Here is a 17,293-nt window from a genome sequence, read left to right on the forward strand (position 1 = left end):
ACGTGGAATGAAAGTATCTGTGCTCTGGAGTAAAGAAGAATGCGGTGAGGGAGGGCTTTTAAAAGTCCTTTAAAAAAGAGCTCATTTATTCAAGTCACTCTTACAAACTTGTTTTTTGGGGGTTAGAGTCCTTGCCATGAATAGTGATTGAAATAAGCAGCAGAATCGATCACTCTGCCATGTGACATCTCCCATCAAATGAATGAATGAATGGTTAATATACCATGTCTGAAAACAATGCTTACCCTTGCATCAAGAAATACGTATCACTATGGCTAAAATTTTGCATTTAATGAGTATAAAATGACAAATGCAAAATGCATTTAATGGCAAAATGCATTAAAAGGGTTATTAAGAGGAACTGCAGAGCAACCGATAATCTATGACCAATATTTTAAATTCAAGTAACAACAGAAAAGAAGTTTGCTCTGGTCCTCAGCTGAATAATCAAACCAGGAGATAAGTTTATAATCACAAAAACTGAGGAGGTAGTAATCAGAAAACAATCCAGAATATATCCAAACAATTCTTTTAAAATGGAGAAAAATACACAATTCAAGGTCACAGCATGCTTTTTTAAAACAGATAGAATATTTACGAATCTCTGACTTGTTCTTTTTACTTTTCTAGTTTACTTAAAAAATTTTTTTTCTTCTCATTTACTGCTAAAGTAAAATTCAGCACAGTACCATATATCATTGGAACTAATATAAACATGACTGAACCAAACATTTGTGGCATTTTTCTGTTTATTTGCACGTTGATGAGGCTTGTAAAAAACGAGGATTTTTTTAAGCAAAAAAAACAATATGTCAAGCATAAAAATAGGTCTGATTTTCATTTCTCACTATTTTCATTTCTCTCAAACCTGATCATTTTTGTAAAGAACAACAACAAAAATTCCTTTGAGAGATCTGTTTTTAAGGATGACAGAGACATTCTTGGAACTTAAAAAAACCACATCATTCTCTGCAAGGCAGTGAACAACCCATGCAAAAGATCATTAGCTATCTCTGGAAGTAACTGAGAAGTTGTTTTGGTTGTTGTAGATGCGGTTAAAGCAAAAATGAAAGGTTGTGTTCACAAAAAAGAGAGATCTGCATGGAGTAGAGAAGGGAGCCTCTGAAAGTATAACTCTGTTTCCAACAATCTTCAAGAAAAAAAACTGACACCCTGGCATCAAAGAGAGCTCCACGTCCTAAGAGAAAGGAATGCATCTAAAAGATACAGGTAGGATATCCGATCTCACTCCCGCATCCTGCGCAGCTTCTTGGAGCGGCCAGTTCACTCCATTTGGGCACATGCCCTTGCTTTGGGAACAGACTGTGGTATACTCATATGGGACACTCTTCAGCAGCACCAATCTATAGTGATACTAAGATGACTAGTGGTTACCTGGGACCAGGAGTGGGGCAGGCAACACAGCAAAGGGCCCAGAGGGAACTTTTGGGGGCGACGGAAACTTTCCATGTCTTGAATGGACAGATAGTGATACCCACTCATTCATTTGTTAAAACTCATCGAATTGCTAAACGGAAGTGTGCGATGTAGTTTGTAAATTGTATTTCACCAGGGTTAGTGAAAAACAAAACAGCAAAACACACAGGGCGTGTACTCCGGAAATACAGTGGCTGGCCCCAAGCTTCAGGATAGTGGTAGCCAACATTTATTTGCAGAGCGGCTGGCGCTGCGATCAGTAGGTCATCTGATGAAATTCTCAGCCTGTTTTCATTTTATAGAGGAGATACCGAACTCCGAGAGACGAGAATTCAGGGCAACTCAAAGACCCTAGAGTGGGTATATTAACCCAGGCTGTGACTGCATGGTTCAGTTTTAACCACCGCGCCATGCTGCCGGTACGTAGTGAAAATCTGGATACGTACGTTGAATGAAAGATTCCTGCTACGGAACGTCAAAGCTCACAAAAGGCCCAGTCAGAAACTGAAACGCAGCACCGAGCCCAGTACAGACCACAAGCCTCCAGCAGATCAGGACCGCGCGGCGGAGGGGCGGGGCTTCGCCGCCTGGGGGCGGAGTCATCGTTTCGCTTTCCGGCAAGCTTGTACCTCTTCTCTTGCCGTAGTGCCTGAAACCGGAAGTTCTCGCGAGGCGTGCTCTACATTTCCGGTCGAGAGCTGGACTTCTTGGTACCCATGTGGGAGCTGCTGTGAAGATTCATTGGCTTCTGAGTCCTGTCCAGAGTTGAGCTCTGGGTGAGCAGGGGCTGTGAGTCGGGGCGGTATGCAGGGGAGGGTAAGATGTCCTCGAATTTTCAAGTCTCCGCGGAGTTGGAGCTGAAAAACGCTTGGCGCGGCCCTCGGGGATGTCATTAGCTATTATCGCTGTTGCTTTGGGGTTTCCACGTTTGGCGTCTGGGGGTTCCTGGACAGCAGGTGATGCGTCCGCAGCCGCGCTGAGTGCGGAGGAAAGTTGCTTGTACGTGAGACGTTTGCTGTTTGCCGTCACGCCGTCACACCGTCTTACAATTTTGTAGAAGGTTCTCACGGTGGGTCTGTTTCTTAACCTGTGTTTTTAGAAGTCTGCCAACGTGAGAGATGACGTCCTTAGCCCAGCAGCTCCAACGACTCGCCCTCCCTCAGAGTGACGCCAGTCTCTTATCTAGAGATGAAGTTGCCTCTTTGTTGTTTGACCCCAAGGAAGCGGCCACCATCGATAGAGAAACCGCCTTTGCCATTGGTGAGCTGCCTTTTAACTTAGAAAAAGCCCTGGGAAGCATGTGTGACCCGGATGTTGCTGTGTTTTCTGACCCGCTCTCTTAGCGGTTTGTAACCTGCTAACTCGACTTATGTTGTTACGGAAAAGAGAATGGCAAATAACTACGCTCTAGATGCATAAAATGTGTATAGGTAACGGTATCTGAATTTCACACCAAGGTTGGGGGGAGTCATCTAAGGTGTAGAAAGGAAGAGGCTGGAAGCAGTGGTTGGGGGGTCAGGGAGGGGTCTTCCAAGGACTGGCCTAGTTATGGTACTGAAATTGTATTGGAAAAAAAGAAAAAAGGCCCCCTGCCTGGTGGTACTTTTTCTTCTCCTTGGTGAGATGAAATTTATTTTCTATGTTGGATAGAAGTCTATGTTTGGGACTGTATTATTCTAAAAGAATAGAGAGAGTGTTAGAGAAAAACTGTAAAAGAAGTGCGAGGTGAGTTTACTTGCTAAGAATTGTTAAATAAACTGGAGTTTTCCTAGGATGCACTGGCCTGGAAGAGCTGCTTGGAATTGATCCTTCCTTTGAGCAATTCGAAACACCGTTGTTCAGCCAGCTAGCAAAAACCTTGGAGCGCAGCGTTCAGACCAAAGCAGTGAACAAACAGCTGGATGAAAACATTTCATTGTTTCTTATTCACTTGTCTCCTTACTTCCTGCTGAAGCCGGCACAGAAGTGTCTGGAGTGGTTGATCCACAGGTAGCAAATGAAATTACAGAAATAATTATGGGATGATAACATTGATGTCTGAGAACATTTATTAATCTAAATATTGCGATAAATATGGTTTGTATTGGGTGAGATAAGTGTGTCCTTCTATATTGAACTCATTTTTATTGATAGTGAAAAGTAAAACTACTTTTTAGAAGATCTTGAGTAAACAGTCTAACCTCGTTAGTTCTAAGGGGCTTATGTCACTTCACTATTACAAATTGCTACTGCATATTTGGGGCAATGAGTGTTATTGAACTTCTTGCCAAAATAACAAAAATGGTGGTTAGGGAAGAGAATAATATTATTCTTTAAAATACCATAACTTAAGAAAAGCAGTACTAGCTAATGTTTATGGAACACTTTACACCAGGCCTGATGGTAAGCACGTTGTATGCCTTACCTCAGTGCTTACAACACTCCTGTGGGGGAGGTGCTTCTTTTATCCCCATTATACAATTGAGAAAACAGGTATAGAAAGTTAAGCTGGCAGAGTCACATGGCTAGTAAGCAGTGATATAAATTTGTTTCCAAGGCCTGATCTTTCATCTCCTTTTGAAATTGTTTTAAGTTTACTCAGTTTATTTTCTCATTTATTTACATCACATTGGTATCACATCATAGTTAACACATTGTTTTTTCGTATGGATGTTTTAAAAGTAGAAAGGCTTCCACTTCATTAACTGAAGGAATGAGGGTAAGGGAAGCCAGTGGGTCATTGAGAAAACAATTAACCTGGGTCTTCTGATGATCACATCATTAGATTCTTCAGACCAAAAAAAGAGTCAAATTTGTACTATTTCTCTCTGTCTTCTAGCATTTAATTTTCCCCAGATAAATCATTATTGTAAGGAGTACTTTTTGCCTTTGGTTTTTCCATTTATTTATTCATGTAACTTATTTATTTAGCAAACATTAAGTTCAATGCAAGGATGAATATGCTGCCTTTTCTTACCATTGTGAAATAAATGCCACAGTAAGGGTGTATACAAGGTTTTGGGAGTGTATGGTGATGCCTGAAGTAGTTGAAGAAACCTTCATGGAAGAAATGATGTCTTGGCTAGTACTAAAGCCCTAATATAGAACTAATGAAAGGCAAGAGGTATGGTGCTATAAGAGAGAAGGGATAGGAGGGCTTAGACAGACAGACGGATCACTTGGCTGGGAGAATTAAGAAAAACATCTTGAGAAAGAAGCCTGGAAAGGATTTAGATCTTAAAGGCTGCTGCTGCTGCTGCTGCTAAGTTGCTTCAGTCATGTCCGACTCTGTGTGACCCCATAGATGGCAGCCCACTAGGCTCCTCTGTCCCTGGGGTTCTCCAGGCAAGAACACTGAAGTGGGTTGCCATTTCCTTCTCCAATGCATGAAAGAGAAAAGTGAAAGTGAAGTTGCTCAGTCGTGCCTGACTCTTAGCGACCCCATGGACTGCAGCCTACCAGCCTCCTCCATATCCATGGGATTTTCCAGGCAAGAGTACTGGAGTAGGTTGCCATTTAATGAATCTGACAGAATTAATACATCTCTTATGTTAATTAGGTGGCATGACCAATACCAAGTTTTATAAGATTCATGGACAAATTAAATATGCTTGTAATTACATAATTTTTGTATTCAAAGAAGGTAATATGATTTTCTTTGTAATTAGTCTTCTGGCTTTCAGATCATGATATTAATAGTTAGGTAAACTGAGGAAACAGCTGTGGAAGGTGAGCTTTGGAGAACAGAGAGGAATTGAGTGTTGCCTAGTTGACCCAGTTTGGTTTTCTGTTGGTTTGACTGCAGTGATCCTAAAATCATGTTAATGTAATAAATGGGTTTTTTTTGTAAGTTGAGAAAAAGTGAATGGATGTCAATTTTGATGTTGAATATTTAAAAATACCACTGCATAAGAATTGGCCAACCCTATTGAATACTTTAATGCCTGTGGTTTAAGTGTGCTATACCTTGCTTCCAGTTTTATTGTTGTTTTAAGTGGGTTTATGTCACTGATGTAACATTTGGGCACATAAGGAAATATATGCTTGTAAGTTTTGTATCCGTTTGAATTGTTTGCTTCTTTTTTCTCCAGGTTCCATATCCATCTTTATAATCAAGATAGCCTCATTGCTTGTGTATTGCCATACCATGAGACAAGAATATTTGTGCGGGTTATACAGCTTCTAAAAATTAATAATTCAAAGCACAAATGGTTCTGGTTATTACCAATTAAGGTATGATTGTTGAATGACATGTATCTGTAGTAATTGCAAGCCTTCATAAAAGGTATTATTTGGAAAAAATAAATCCATTGGTGTTCCTGAGAGTACACCAAGTATTACCTTCATCAGTTTTATTTCCTAGCTTCCATTTGAAACTATTATGAATAATAGCTGGCTTTTATTTGGTATGTGATAGTAGAATAGGCAGTTTGTATTTTATTATCTTTGATTCTCACAAAAAAACTTTTTATGGATGAATATAGGCTCAGAGAATTAAGTTACTCACCAAAGTTCAAGCAGCTCTAAAGTGGCAGAGTCGAGATTTGAATCTAGATCTGATTCTAAAGCTTGTCTTTCCATTATACTGTGCTGTCTGGCATATAGAATTTTGGAACTGAAAAGCTTAAAAAAGTCAGGTGAAGAAAAGCATAAAATACTTAGAAAAAGTAAAAAAAAAAAAAAAGACTTGAAGGACTTCAGGAAATTATTATTGTGAAGAAGATGCTTAGAATTAATTTACAGATAAGTAATAGGATGATTGCCTTACAGGAAGGCTCTGACTGAGGTAAGATAGCATGATTTTGTAGGAAAACAACTGACTTGCCATTACCACCTTGTTTGTAACTATAGTAAAGAAAGTAGATGTATGTTGTTAGCAAGAATTTTGTTAAATGTTGAGTGGTGATTTGGGCCAGCAGGCAGCAAATGGGATGACAGTAGGCCAACAGGCTGTGACCTTGGAACGAGTAACTTTCTGGCTGATGACAGGTGGTCCATGATCAGAATTAGTAAAGAGAAAGGAATGGGAATTTTAATTAGAAGAAGAAAAGAATTTGGATGTAAAGCACTTAAACTAAAGAATATTCAGGAAGAGAAGGCCAACCTGTAGGAAAGCCTATCAAACTTTTACTCATTCTGCTAGTAACATTATTTTTTTCCCTGATCTACACAGAGACCCTGCTGTTCTCTAGACACACTTGTTTCAGGTATCCAAACCACACTTACCTATTGCAGTTTGCAGATTATCTTTTCACTGATCTGTTCAGAATGATTGAGCACTTACATATGCCATGCGCAGTGCTAGGCCGTGGGAGGAGCGGTAGGAGTTGACTGGCTTCCTAGTCTATTTCTGTTACTCGTGTTATTGTAAAGCAGTGACAAAGCCGTATCACACTGACTCACAAACCAAGTCTAAATGGTAGAGCTACGAAGAATCTCGAGAGTCTGGGTTCAGATAAATACATATCAAAATGCAACACATGAGAAGTAACCATTTTTCACTGAGTACCTCCACACACGTTGCTGGCCCTTCTGGTTTGAATTTCTTAAGTTTGCACAATTTTATATGTTAATCTCTTCTTTACCACCAGTTATAATGGAAGACTATATTTTGTATTAATGAACTGTAGCGGTTTGAAGCTGTTACTTTGGTAGGTACTTAAATGATGAGTTGATGAATTATCCTTGGTTACCAGTTGGTTCTTCCTGTCTGTAACAGCAATCTGGAGTGCCCTTAGCTAAAGGAACTTTGGTTACCCACTGCTACAAAGATCTTGGATTCATGGATTTCATTTGTAGTCTGGTGACAAAATCTGTGAAGGTGAGTAGTATACTGTTTCATGAACGTGTAATTCCATTAGAAGGTTGTTTCCTCGGCCTGGAGAAAGCAAATGAAGGCCTTTTGTAGTAATAGTGGGACTTTGAAGAAGTGCCTTTTGTTAAGTGATCTCCACTTTTGGAACATGAGCAGCTTGATCAATCTTTCATCATCAAAGCTGTTTTCCTACAAAAATAAATTATTGTCTTCCTTGCCAAATTCTTTACAATGACTGTTTAAACAAAGACACAGTCTAAAAATGTCAGGAAGGTTGTTTATTCTTGCCATGTAAAATTAGTGTCAGCCTGAAGTAGTTGAGAGCTATGAATATTTTTACACCTATATCTCATTAGCTTTTCACTCCTAAATGTGTTTGGTTTGTGGTTTTTGTTCCAGGCTTTTGCTGAGTATCCTGGGAATTCCACTCAGTTGAGGGTGCTCTTTACTTTCTATGCCTCTACCATTGTGTCTGCTCTGGTGGCTGCTGAGGACTTATCCGACAATATAGTTGCCAAGCTGTTTCCATATATTCAAAAGGTTGGTCCTGCTTATGTGTAAAATAGATTATTTTGTACTGGAAGAAATTTTCTTGCTATTGAAAATTTCACTTAGGCATAAATGTTTTTACAGTGGCAGTTGATTTCAGATGGTTGATGAAATTTAATTTTTAGGTTAAAAAAAATGACTTCTTAAAAACCTACCAGAGTGGAGTCTTAGTTAGGAAGCTCCTTAAGAATGAACACTGTGGGACTTCCTGGCTGGTCCAGTGGTTGAGATTTGGCCTTCCAGCGCAGAGGGTACTGATTCAGTTCCTGGTCAGGGAGCTAAGATTCCACATGCCTTGTGGCCAAAAAACCCAAAACCCAAAACAGAAGCAATATAGTAACAAATGCAGTAAAGGCTTTAAAGAATGGTCTAAATCAGAAAATATTTGAGGAAAAAAAAGAAAAAGTGAAATTGTTTTTAAAAGAGAATGGGTTAGAAAATCTCTTCAAGGCAGAGGCTCTCTTTTCATTCTTTTTGTATTGATTTCTTCTTGATGTTTCTCCTGCCCGAGTGCCTCATAGCCTTCCGCCTTTCCAGGTCCCCCATAGACGAACTGCAGAAGCCCCCCCACCAGTGTCCCTAAATTATTGTCTTTAATCAGATACTGTTTTGTTTCTGATTGAAGTCTCCCTTACACAGGTGGATGTTTGCATGTAAAGGAGACTCCTTTGCTCCTTTAGCGTGTGTAGTGGATGTCTGAATTAGGAGGCCTGCTGAGATCGCCTTCTGTCTTTCGAGAGCCTTGTCTCATTTCCACGTCCCCTCAGGAAAGGGGGCCAACATCTTGATTTTTCACTTCCAAGGAGTGTTGACTCTCAGTGTGCATTAGGTTGTATTCATCTCTAATTTATGACACTTTGGATTTGTCAAAGTCACGTAACATTTTTCAGTAGGCTAAAATAACATAGTTTGTCACTTTTCCTTATATTTTAAAAAATATTCAGGGATTGAAATCATCTTTACCAGATTACAGAGCTGCAACATACATGATAATATGTCAGATTTCCGTGAAAGTGGCCATGGAAGATACCTTCGTTAACTCCTTGGCTTCACAGATTATCAGAACACTGATCAGAATTCCCTCTCTGATCAAGGATGGATTGAGTTGCTTGATAGTGCTCCTTCAGAGACAGAAGCCAGAGAGCCTGGGGAAAAAGTACGTACACTTGAATTGAGAATGATGATAATTGGAGGTGAATGAAGTTGTTTTGAGGAGTTTTTTCATAGGATAAATTTTATGCTATTTTTAAAAATTGCCACTCACTGTCTTCTAACATGTAAAGTCAATATCTTATGTCTTTGTTTCTTCAAAGGCCATTTCCTCACTTGTGTAATGTTCCTAATCTTATTACGCTACTTCATGGGATTTCTGAAACACACGACATTAGTCCTCTTCTGCGTTACATGCTTCCCCACCTGGTTGTCTCCATGGTTAATCAGGTTACAGGTAAATGGTTTTACATGTTGTGTCCAAAAACTTACTTTCTCATATTTGATTTTAAGATAAAAACCACACCCTGGTTAATATCTTTTAGGTACCTAGAGTTTCTGCTGTCCAACTCTTTTTGTGTAATTTGTCTGTTTTTCTGACATGAGAAACATTTAGGGTGGGGAGCAGATTGGTTGAAGGGAGAACCTTGTTAATTGAGTGATACACTCAGTATTTTTTAAAATTAATTTTTATTGAAGTACAGTTGCTTTACAACGCTGTGTTAGTTTCTCCTGTATAGCAAAATGAATCCGTTATAAATGTACCTATATCCTTTTGGACTCCCTTTCAGGTTACCACAGAGCATTAAGTAGAGTTCCTCATGCCGTACAGTAGGTTCTCATTGGTGGTGGGGGTTTAGTTGCTAAGTTGTGTCCGACTCTTGGGATCAGGTGGACTGTAGCCTGACAGGCTCCTCTGTCCATGGGATTCTCCAGGCAAGAATACTGGAGTGGGTTGCCATTTCCTTCTCCAGGGGATCTTCCCAACCCGGGAATCGAAAGTGGGACTCCTTCATTGCAGGCAGATGCTTCACCAACTGAGCTCTGAGGGAAGCCCAGGTCCTCATGAGCCGCCTGTTCTGTGCGTAGGGTCAGTAGTGTGTGTGTGTCAGTCCCAATCCCCCAGCTCCTCCCACCTGCCAGCTTTCCCCCTCGGAATCCATACATTTGTTACCTATATCTGTTTCTCTGTTTCTGTTGCAAATAAGATCGTCTGTACAGTTTTTCTGGATTCCACCTGTATGTGTTAATATACGATATTTGTTTTTCAGACTTACTTCACTCTGACACTCTCTAGATAGTATTATTTTTTTTTAATGTGTGTTCTTTTACATGTTGCTACATGGAAAAAGACTATGGAATTATTTTGAAATAGTTAAAACACATTGTTGAGTCAAACTTTCCCTTTTCATCTAGATATTTAATAAACTTTAATGATTCCTTTATAATAAACATCTAGTCGCCCAAAAAAGTTTTTCTCCCTGAGTCATTGAAAATATAAGATGAAAAATCTCATGTGTGAAAATCCAGATTTTAAAAAGCCCAGAAGTTAATTAGAAGGTGATTATTGGCCTTATATGTTTTTCACCTTTCGATAAGTATGGAAAGACAAGAAAGACATTCTTGGTGCTGTTGCTACTAGAATAAGAAAGACATACTAAGAAAGTCGTCTCTAAAGTTACATCCATTTATTGGAAAACAAGGTTTACTTAACCCAGTCTCGGTTTAAACATGAGTTTCAGAAACATGACTAGCACAAATGAAAGGGTACATTTCCTGTTCAGGTGGTGAGTAATGAAGTCAGGGCCAACATTCATTCTTACATAATGGAAGATGACAGCTCTTGGTTCAGTCAGGAGGCATTGAGATGAAAGTTTAGTCTGTATTCAGATAGTTTATTGAAATGTAGATTCAGGTCCCAGCTTCACCGCTTGTAATGTGGCTTGGGGAAAGACTATGTTCTTTGGACTTCTGTTTCATTAATGAGAGAGGCATGATAGTACTTGTTTTAAAAAAATATAGAGGATTTCAAGTAAAGGATAAATGAGGGTCATGTATACAAAATGATTTTAAAAGATAGAAATGACCAAATAGGTGAAGTACACTTGAAAATAGGTATAAAGCTGGATGTGGATATATGTCTTAAAGTTATTCCTGTAGAAAGATTTTCTGCTATAAAAAAACCTAATAGCATGCACATGCAAAAACATTTTTCTCCAGTCAATTTTAATTTGTTATGTATGCTAAGGAGAAGAAACTGCAGAGATGGATGGTCAAGTCTATAAGAGACTCTTAGAAGCCATACTTACAAATATATCCCTGAAGAACAACTTAGACCATTTGTTGGCTGGGTAAGCTCTTACTTTTGATATGCTTTTGATATTTGTATTTCTGTGGTTTAGTATACTTCTCAGGGTTGGTTAACAGTTTTCCAGTATCCCTTTATAATGTATTTCTTGCTTTGTCCATGTTCATTTAATTGTAAGTACTTAGTCAAGTGATTGTGGCAACAGAAAAAGAGGTAATTTCTCTTGTTTGTCTTTAGTGTATATATGTGATCATGCTGAGTTAATAGTGAAGATAAATTTGGGTTATATTATATGTAATTTGTGGTTGTTTAAAATTTCCTCATACTAAGTGGACCAAAATGCAAGAAACAGTCTATCACAGTTGGTAATCAGTAAATGTCATTAAGAAACTTAAACCACTAAGGAAAGATAGTTGAGAGTCTCCCATTTTCTTTTCTTACTGGAAGGGCAACTGGATACAGTGTAAAGGATGTAGTCATAGTAGTCAGAAAAAAAGTGGAGGTGTTAGGTGCTCAGTCACTCTTTGTAACCCCATGGGCTGTAGCCCGCCAGGCTCCTCTGTCCATGGAATTCTCCAGGCCAGAGTACTAGAGTGGGTTGCCATTTCCTTCTCCAGGTGATTTCCCAACCCTAGAGATTTGAACCTGGGTCTCCTGCAGTGCAGGCAGATTCTTTACCATCTGAGCCACCAGGGAAGCCCAGACATAAGTTATATCCTTCCTATTATCACCTCCAGGCAAGTAGAATAGTGAGTTCTGAAAGCCAGGCTGTGCGGATCTGGTTTTGTCATTGTGTATCGTTGGGCAGGTACCTATCTTCAGTTCAGTTCAGTTCAGTCGCTCAGTCGTGTCCGACTCTTTGCGACCCCATGAATCGCAACACGCCAGGCCTCCCTGTCCATCACCAACTCCCGGAGTTCACTCAGACTCGCGTCCATTCAAGTCAGTGATGCCATCCAGCCATCTCATGCTCTGTCGTCCCCTTCTCCTCCTGCCCCCAATCGCTCCCGGCATCAGAGTCTTTTCCAATGAGTCAACTCTTCACATGAGGTGGCCAAAGTACTGGAGTGTCAGCTTCAGCATCATTCCCTCCAAAGAAATCCTACAGGGTGTGTCATTCGTGCACCCTGCTCCCAAGTTGGCTTGTGAATTAAATGAGGTTAAATATGCAAAGTACTGTTGAGAGGTTGGCTGTGGACTCAGACAGGGATTGAAAACTGTGCTCCACTTTTTATGATATAATAGTGCTCACTGAGTATTGCCTCTTGTTGCTGTTCTTGTTTAACCTAAGGCAAATTATAAGACTTCTTAGTCTGAGTTTTTGTACCTGTAGAATTAATCTAATTTTTACCCTGTGGAGGACAGAGAGAATACATTCTAAAGCACGTAGTATGTAGTAGGTGTTCAGTACATAGTAACTCTCATGCTGCTAGTATTTGTTTTGTTTTGCAGCCTTCTTTTTGAAGAGTATATTTCATATAGTTCCCAGGACAAAATGGATTCTGATAAAGTAGCTTTGCTTAATGAACAGTTTCTTCCACTTATCAGACTTTTAGAAAGCAGGTAAGCTGTGTGGATGTGTGTGTGTGCACTTATTAATGTGTACCGCTGGTTTTATAAACTGATGATTTACAAGTTACTTAAAAAGTGAAGGAATTATAAAGGGATTGTTTTTCTTTTTTACCTTTTAGGAAGGGACAATTATAGGATTTAAATGTATTTGAAATATAAGTGAAAGTAAAGGTTGTATGGGGACAATGAAGAGTATAATTTTTTATATAAACTGTTGTTGAGATAGTCATAGTAACAACTCGATCAATGTCATTTGGTTTTACATATTCCGTTTGTCAAAAATTTAAGTCTTAATCTCAGTAATTTGAAAAAGTTACCTTTTTTTTCTTTTATACCTAGATGGTCTGTGTAGTTAATAACTTTATTAAGAATAATGAACTGACTCTTTAATTTCATCCCAGATACCCCAAAACATTAGATGCTGTATTAGAGGAACGCCTAAAGGAAATTACAGACCTGAAAAAGCAGGAGCTTTTTCACCAGTTTATCTCTCTTTCTACAAGTGGAGGAAAGTATCAGGTAACTTTTTCTTCAGGGGATTTGTGACATGGATATTCATGGGATTATTTGAAGAGCTTGGGAAGGAAATTTGCTACTTCACTCCTCTGTTTGAGAAGTTCCATGGAGAGAGAAGATTTACTCAGTTTGCCTTAGTTACCAGAAGTAAGACTCTGAGGCAGGAATTAAATAATTGCAGAAAGGTACAGTAATTTTTACATAACTGTGAACCTGATGCTTATTTCAGGAAAAGTGTTATTTGGAAATTTTATATCTCATGCTCATTAGCAATCACCAAAAGATGGCCTAACTTAGATTTCTAGAGATCCTTATCTTTCTCCTGTATCTTCACTTCTTAGCACAGCACCCGCCAGCCACATGTGGCTATTAAAGTCATTGATTAGGAAAAGAGAAATAGATTTTGTTTCATGATTATGTTAGGATTTCAGAAATTCTCTAGGGACAATTTGCCCCAAGTCTTTATGCTGGAAGTTAGATGCTTAACGTAGTTCTTATTGTCTGCCTTGAAAACAAATGTTATGAAGAGAAGTGTGATTGTTTTGGTTTTTCTCTTCCATAATTAGACTTTTGCATCTTTAGTTGTATTTCATTTCCAGATCACAGGTTGATAGGCTTCCTTCTTAGTCTAATTACATAAATAAGTGAAGTTGTCAACAACTCCATTGTCACATCATTTTCTTAATAGATGAAATGCATTCTCTCTTCAGTGATCAGTTTTTTTGATGCATATTTTCATTTAGATGCTAATACCCCGTGGTTTATCTTAGGTGTTTTTCACCTTGCCATCAGATATACATAAAGAACACAGAATCACTTCATAAATGACTTCACTGATTTAAACCTACATATAGACACAACTATACATGAAATCCCACTCCAGTTCTCTTGCCTGGAAAATCCCATGGACGGAGGAACTAAGAGTCGGACACGACTGAGCGACTTCACATTCACTTTTCACTTTAATGCATTGGAGAAGGAAATGGCAACTCACTCCAGTGTTCTTGCCTGGAGAACCCCAGGGACGGGGGAGCCTGGTGGGGTTGCACAGAGTCAGACACGACTGACGTGACTTAGCAGCGGTGGCAGCATACACGAAGTCACAGCATTCACAGTACAGATTTTTGTATCTATTTACAAATCATACTGTGTTTTGGAGGCAAAAATTTTGCTTTACTTTTTACTTTTGGTTTACTTTACATTTTGCTTTCTGAAATTAGATGGTTACTGAATATGTCAGCGTGGTGTGGTTTTCTTTGGTTCTTGATTATATACTGCTCAGATTTAATGGTGAGATCATTTGCTAATTGTGATGAATCCTACAGTTTTTAGCAGATTCTGATACCTCCTTGATGCTCAGTCTGAATCATCCGCTTGCTCCTGTGAGACTTCTGGCCATTAATCACCTGAAAAATGTCATGACAACACCAGAGGTTTGTGTTAAATAGCTTTCATTTTTGATGTTTTTATCCTTGTGATGAACAATGTAAGAAATTGAAGTTACCACCTAGAGTCAATATTGTTTAATTATAGAGGTAACCCTAATAAAACAGATGTGAGTTCATTGGACAAAGATTTAAGACCATACATACTGAAAGCCTCTATTTTTAACCTGTATATGTTTTAGCTGGTAAAGAATCCACCTGCAGTGTGGGAGACCTGGGTTCGATCCCTGGGTTGGGAAGATCCTCTGGAGAAGGGAAAGGCAACCCACTTCAGTATTCTGGCCTGGAGAATTCTATAGACTGTATAATCCATGGAGTCGCAAAGAATCGGACACGACTGAGCAACTTTCGCTTTCTTTCATGTCCTAGTAACAACTTGTTATCAATGTTTCCACATTGCAGATGATTAGGTTAGCTTTAATTGAGAGTTTTTCAAGCTGGGATTAGGGATGAATTTATAGAGGGTCACAAATTATCTGAGTTTTCAGTTTTGGAATTTGAATTTGACAGTCTGACTTAACATGAACACATTTGGGGATATCAGAATGATAGCTTTTGGAATCCTGTTCAGATTTGGTACCTGCCAGTCTCATTTGCGTCTAAAATTTTGGTGACTCCAAATAGTAAGTACAGAAGCTGGCGTAATTTGTAAAAAAAGCTTTTGCCCAAATAATATTTTACAAAGACTTTGCAGTGATTCGAGTAGAGCGGTATTTTCCGAACTTTAGTCATTCAGCCGCATTTTTTTGCTGTATTAGCTTACAACTGATGTTATTTTTTAGCTCCTTTTAAATGGACTCACTGCTTTTTCACATAGCCTTGTTTGTTCCTTTTCTTAAAATATGGTGGACTGGGGCTTCCATGGTGGCTCAGTGGTAAAGAATCTGCTTGCCAATGAAGGGGACTTGGGTTTGATCCTTGGTTTGGGAAGATTGCCTGGGGAAGGAAATGGCAGCCCACGTCTGTGTTCTTGCCTGGGAAATCCCTTGGACAAGGAGGAGCCTTGTGGGCTGCAGTCCATGGCGTCACAGAGGAGTCGGACATGATTTAGTGACTAAGCTACAACAATGGTTGATTTAAGTATTATATTTCTTTTTTCTTTTTTTAACTTTTTACTTTGTTTTTGGGTATAGCCGATTAACCAACAGTGTTGTAATAGTTTCAGGTACAGTATTATAAGGAAATGGCAACCCACTCCAGTGTTCTTGCCTGGAGAATCCCAGGGACGGGGGAGCCTGGTGGGCTACTGTCTACGGGGTCGCACAGAGTCAGACACGACTGAAGTGACTTAGCAGCAGCTCAGTAATTCAGTATTTTTATAGGTTATGCTTCATACAAAGTAAATATAAAATATTGACTATATTCCCTGTGCTATGAATTAATTCCTTGTAGCTTACTGAATTTATACCTAGTGGGCTTGTACTTCTTTATTCTCTTCATCTGTTTCACATAGCTTTTACATCGTGAGTTTGAAGTGCTAACTGTGTGTACATTTTATTATAGTTAGTACAGTTGGAAATAAGAATATTCATCTATGCAGTATCTAAAATCACCTCGTGCTCTACCGCTTGCATATTTGGGAAATTTTTGGACTAGAGAAATGCAGTAGGAGAAATTCATCTCTTCGTAGCACATAGCAGTGTAAACAGGCTGAGCTCTGAACTTGTGTCGTGGCCATTAAAACCAGATTCATATTGCATGTAGAATTTAATTACAGCTAGTCATAATTACTGCTTTAAATTTATTCATGACTGTTTTTTTTAGTTTTTTAGCTTTTAACTTACAATTTTATAAATATTTTGAAAATGTTCTAATTTAGATTTTTAAACAGTTATACTTACTTTTGAAAATGGTTGATGTACTCATATTTGAAAAATACTGCTTTGCTTGATTCATTCCTGATCTGGTACAAATTATGTTTCTTTCATAAATTGCTGGTAGATTTGTCTTACTGACTTGTTGGATAAGTAAACCCAGTGAGTACTGTTTTTCGTTATAATCGGAAGATTTCAGTGAGTAGAATAAGAAAGGAGTTCCTGATATCTCCTAATATTATTGAACTCATTCTCATCCTTCTTTTACTCTTTATCCAGTCCTACCCTGGATTTGTTAGTTTCTCAGTGAAGGGCAGTATATACGTACGTTCAACTTACAGGCTTAAGTACTGTAATTGCAGTTAATGTCTGTCTTCGCATGCATTGATTTCCTTTCACTTCTCCATTAATGTCTGGACACAGGTAGGTTCTGTTCTCGAATTCCAGATTGAGATATTGGGCTACTTGTTAGCTTTTGAGGAAAATTTGACATTATACTTTGACTTAGTTTTGTGGATTTGAAGGATTTTACTTTTTCTCTTCTAACCTTCCCTTCTGATCTACATTTTTCTTCTATAGGATTATTTACTTTTTTTTTTTTTTTTTTACCACCTACAGCCAGAGCTATAGTCAGTTGGGTTCAGTTCAGTTCAGTCGCTCAGTTGTGTCCAACTCTGCAACCCCATGAATCACAGCATGCCAGGCCTCCCTGTCCATCACTAACTCCTGGAGTTTACTCAGACTCATGTCCATCGAGTCGGTGATGCCATCCAATCATCTCATCCTCTGTCGTCCCCTTCTCCTCCTGCCCCCAATCCCTACCAGCATTAGAGTCTTTTCCAATGAGTCAACTCTTCGCATGAGGTGG

The 17,293-nt window shown here is 38.9% G+C and overlaps 1 protein-coding gene across 1 annotated transcript in view; it reads left to right on the plus strand.

Moving 5' to 3' along the window:
• The first annotated feature begins 2,134 nt into the window (after positions 1 to 2,134).
• The window catches only part of HEATR1 (HEAT repeat containing 1), a 51,503-nt gene continuing 36,344 nt past the window's right edge, over positions 2,135 to 17,293 (plus strand). Inside the window, exons 1-12 of the mRNA XM_052640112.1 lie at positions 2,135 to 2,213; positions 2,537 to 2,697; positions 3,210 to 3,426; positions 5,508 to 5,649; positions 7,136 to 7,237; positions 7,631 to 7,771; positions 8,725 to 8,936; positions 9,094 to 9,227; positions 11,019 to 11,121; positions 12,531 to 12,641; positions 13,052 to 13,169; positions 14,492 to 14,599. Of these exons, the coding sequence (XP_052496072.1) occupies positions 2,556 to 2,697; positions 3,210 to 3,426; positions 5,508 to 5,649; positions 7,136 to 7,237; positions 7,631 to 7,771; positions 8,725 to 8,936; positions 9,094 to 9,227; positions 11,019 to 11,121; positions 12,531 to 12,641; positions 13,052 to 13,169; positions 14,492 to 14,599 (1,530 nt within the window). The 5' untranslated portion in view covers positions 2,135 to 2,213; positions 2,537 to 2,555. The remainder of the gene's footprint in view (positions 2,214 to 2,536; positions 2,698 to 3,209; positions 3,427 to 5,507; positions 5,650 to 7,135; positions 7,238 to 7,630; positions 7,772 to 8,724; positions 8,937 to 9,093; positions 9,228 to 11,018; positions 11,122 to 12,530; positions 12,642 to 13,051; positions 13,170 to 14,491; positions 14,600 to 17,293) is intronic.

Source organism: Budorcas taxicolor, chromosome 5, assembly GCF_023091745.1.
Source record: "Budorcas taxicolor isolate Tak-1 chromosome 5, Takin1.1, whole genome shotgun sequence".
In the NCBI taxonomy this organism is placed as follows: Eukaryota; Metazoa; Chordata; class Mammalia; order Artiodactyla; family Bovidae; genus Budorcas; species Budorcas taxicolor.